The sequence below is a fragment of the Chanos chanos genome, chromosome 11, assembly GCF_902362185.1.
Source record: "Chanos chanos chromosome 11, fChaCha1.1, whole genome shotgun sequence".
Lineage (NCBI taxonomy): Eukaryota > Metazoa > Chordata > Actinopteri > Gonorynchiformes > Chanidae > Chanos > Chanos chanos.
In genome coordinates, this window is record NC_044505.1 from 1,472,501 (window position 1) to 1,474,985 (window position 2,485).

General features: G+C 45.8%; 1 protein-coding gene across 1 annotated transcript in view; it reads right to left on the reverse strand.

Annotated features, from left to right (window-relative positions):
* Positions 1-1,821, reverse strand: part of fhdc1 (FH2 domain containing 1) — a 14,607-nt gene extending 12,786 nt beyond the window's left edge. The window contains exon 1 of the mRNA XM_030788247.1: positions 1,357-1,821. Coding sequence (XP_030644107.1) covers positions 1,357-1,821 — 465 coding nt within the window. The remainder of the gene's footprint in view (positions 1-1,356) is intronic.
* Positions 1,822-2,485: the final 664 nt, after the last annotated feature.

Here is a 2,485-nt window from a genome sequence, read left to right on the forward strand (position 1 = left end):
CCTTACCATACTCGGCCATTTGCAGCTGCTCAGCAATTATTACTAGGGGATATCAGATATTATCACATGATTTAACAAATCTTAGCTACTGTAACACTGACAGAGTAGTCTACTGTAACAATGAAAGACTACTATACCGTAACAATGACAGGTCACTCAACTGTAACTATGACAGATTAATCCACTGTAACAATGACAGGATACTCTACTGTAACTGATAGGTTAATCTGCTGTAACTATGACAGGTTAATCTACTGTAACCATGAAAGATTACTGTAACAATGAGACTACTCCACTGTAACTATGACAGATTATTCTTCTGTAACAATGGAAGACTACCCTACTGTGATGATGACAAAACAGATGACTTTACCACAACGATGTCAGATTACTCTGAAGAAAAGGTCTTACAAAGCTGTTATCCAGCTGTTATTATTCCCCTCTGTGTATTTGTGTTTTTAAGACCTTAACAGCCTTTCTCCCATTGGTACCTATGATAACCACTGCAATGGTAACAGTGATATTTCCTTTATCAAAAGATTATAGGAATGTCTGCTATAGGAATGACTACCATGGTCCTATAAGCACTGCTAAACAACAGACTTACACTACACTCACACAGCTCTTCTCTATAGACACTACACTCATAATGCTTTTCTCTATTGACCCTGTAGTCTTCTCTCTGAAGTACAGAAGATTACATAGATCACATTAACTTCCAAGAAAAGAGGGAAGGAGTGGATAACATATGTTTACATTCAGGATGCCCACCTGCAAGAAAATCCTGCTCACTTTTCAGTGTTAAGAAGAGCAAGTGCTCTCCAAGACATTTCAGTTACCATTGAATATTTTGTGGATAACAGCACGAATGACATTTGACAAGTCTGCAGGGTCCAAAATGCTTGAGATTTCAGTCAGTCCTGTCTTGTGAGAACAGGCTCTGTGTTTGAGTGGATGAAATTAACTGCAGACAGCAAGACCTAAATGAGTGTGTGAAGTGTAAGACTCTAAGAACGTTACTGTAATCAGATCAGTGGGCGCATAAAGAAAGAAGTCAGCTGGGAATGTCCGAACATGCTTTATGTCCCAGATTCAACTGGTATTATATTTGGGGGGGGGGTTTAGAAACAAGATCTTTTAGACAGGTGGATAGATAAAACTGGGCTGATAAAAAGCCCTCTAAGACCTCTCACCAGATCCAGAGTTAATCTGTCTGACTGACAAACCTTGCTCTGTGAACACTCATAACCCTTCTCATGTCCTAGGTTTGTTCGTGCTGCACAGAAACCTGACCTTTACTGAAGCAGCGAAACCAAAACCCAGCCCTGTTTCACCTGGGCTCTCCTTCATACTCACCTCATCTTTGTTCTCTTTAAAGGATCTTCTGGTTCTGCCAGGTCGGGATTGGGTTCCACTCGCAGCCTGGTTCCTGACGTCGTCCTGCTGTCCGAAGAGCTCCTCCACTGTTCTCACATCGATCTGGTACTGGTGCTGTCTCACCGCCAAGGTCCAGATGTTCGGCTTCCCCCGAACCTTCTCCTCAGGGATCGTCTTCCAGAAGAAACTCCTCACTCTGCGTTTCTTGCGCGAGTTGTGTGGCGCCCCGGGGAGACTGGGACCCTGCAGGGGCGGAGGAGGTGGAGGGGGTGGGGGTGGAGGGACCAGAGGAGGCCCAGGAGACGGGTCTGGATCCAAGTCTGGTTCCGGAGCTGGCTGGGGGTCATGTTGAGAAGTTGCACAGACGTTAGGGACCATGGGATGTTCGGGTGTGGACCCCATACTGCCGTTTGCAGGGTCCACGGCAGGAGACAAGCTGGTCATGGCGAAGGATCACATCAGCCACCAGGACACTCAGTCTGACCCGGTCCAGGAGGACCAGGGTGTATGCTGTGTTCTCCTCACACTCGACTCTCTTTTTAGCGCGCTGAGTCACTGAGGTATCTCTCTCATTTCTGAGTTGTCTCAGTTTTAAAGCAAAACCAGGATTACCAAATCAATCAAACACATTTTGAATGTTCCCCTTCACTTGACGTAAGATCAAAATATAATATGTTCATCATTCTCAAACAGAATTAATCTGTCAAAAAAAAAGTCTACAGAAGAAACCCTTTGGACTGGGGATTGGAGTAGATGGTTCCTAAGGATGAGAGAGTTCCTCAGGGAGAGGGGAACAGGTATCCCACTGCACGGGTTAACCAGGGATCATCTCACTATCTCAGCCTGCCCTGGGTTATCAGGACCACCGTCCTCTCCCATAAGGCTGGACTGGTCCTCACAAGCTTCCGCCCAGTGGTGAGGGGTCATAGGTCAACACGGTGGAGCTGCAGGAGGGGCAAAAACACACAGAAAACAGAATTATTCGGGTTCAGTCAAGCATCGTCTCCTAGGAAATTTTAAATTGGGAAAATAAGGCGGCGCCAAGACATCAAAGGAAAGGCGGGAATGTTGTCGAAGAGGGAACACAGCTGGAAAATGGCGACCGCTA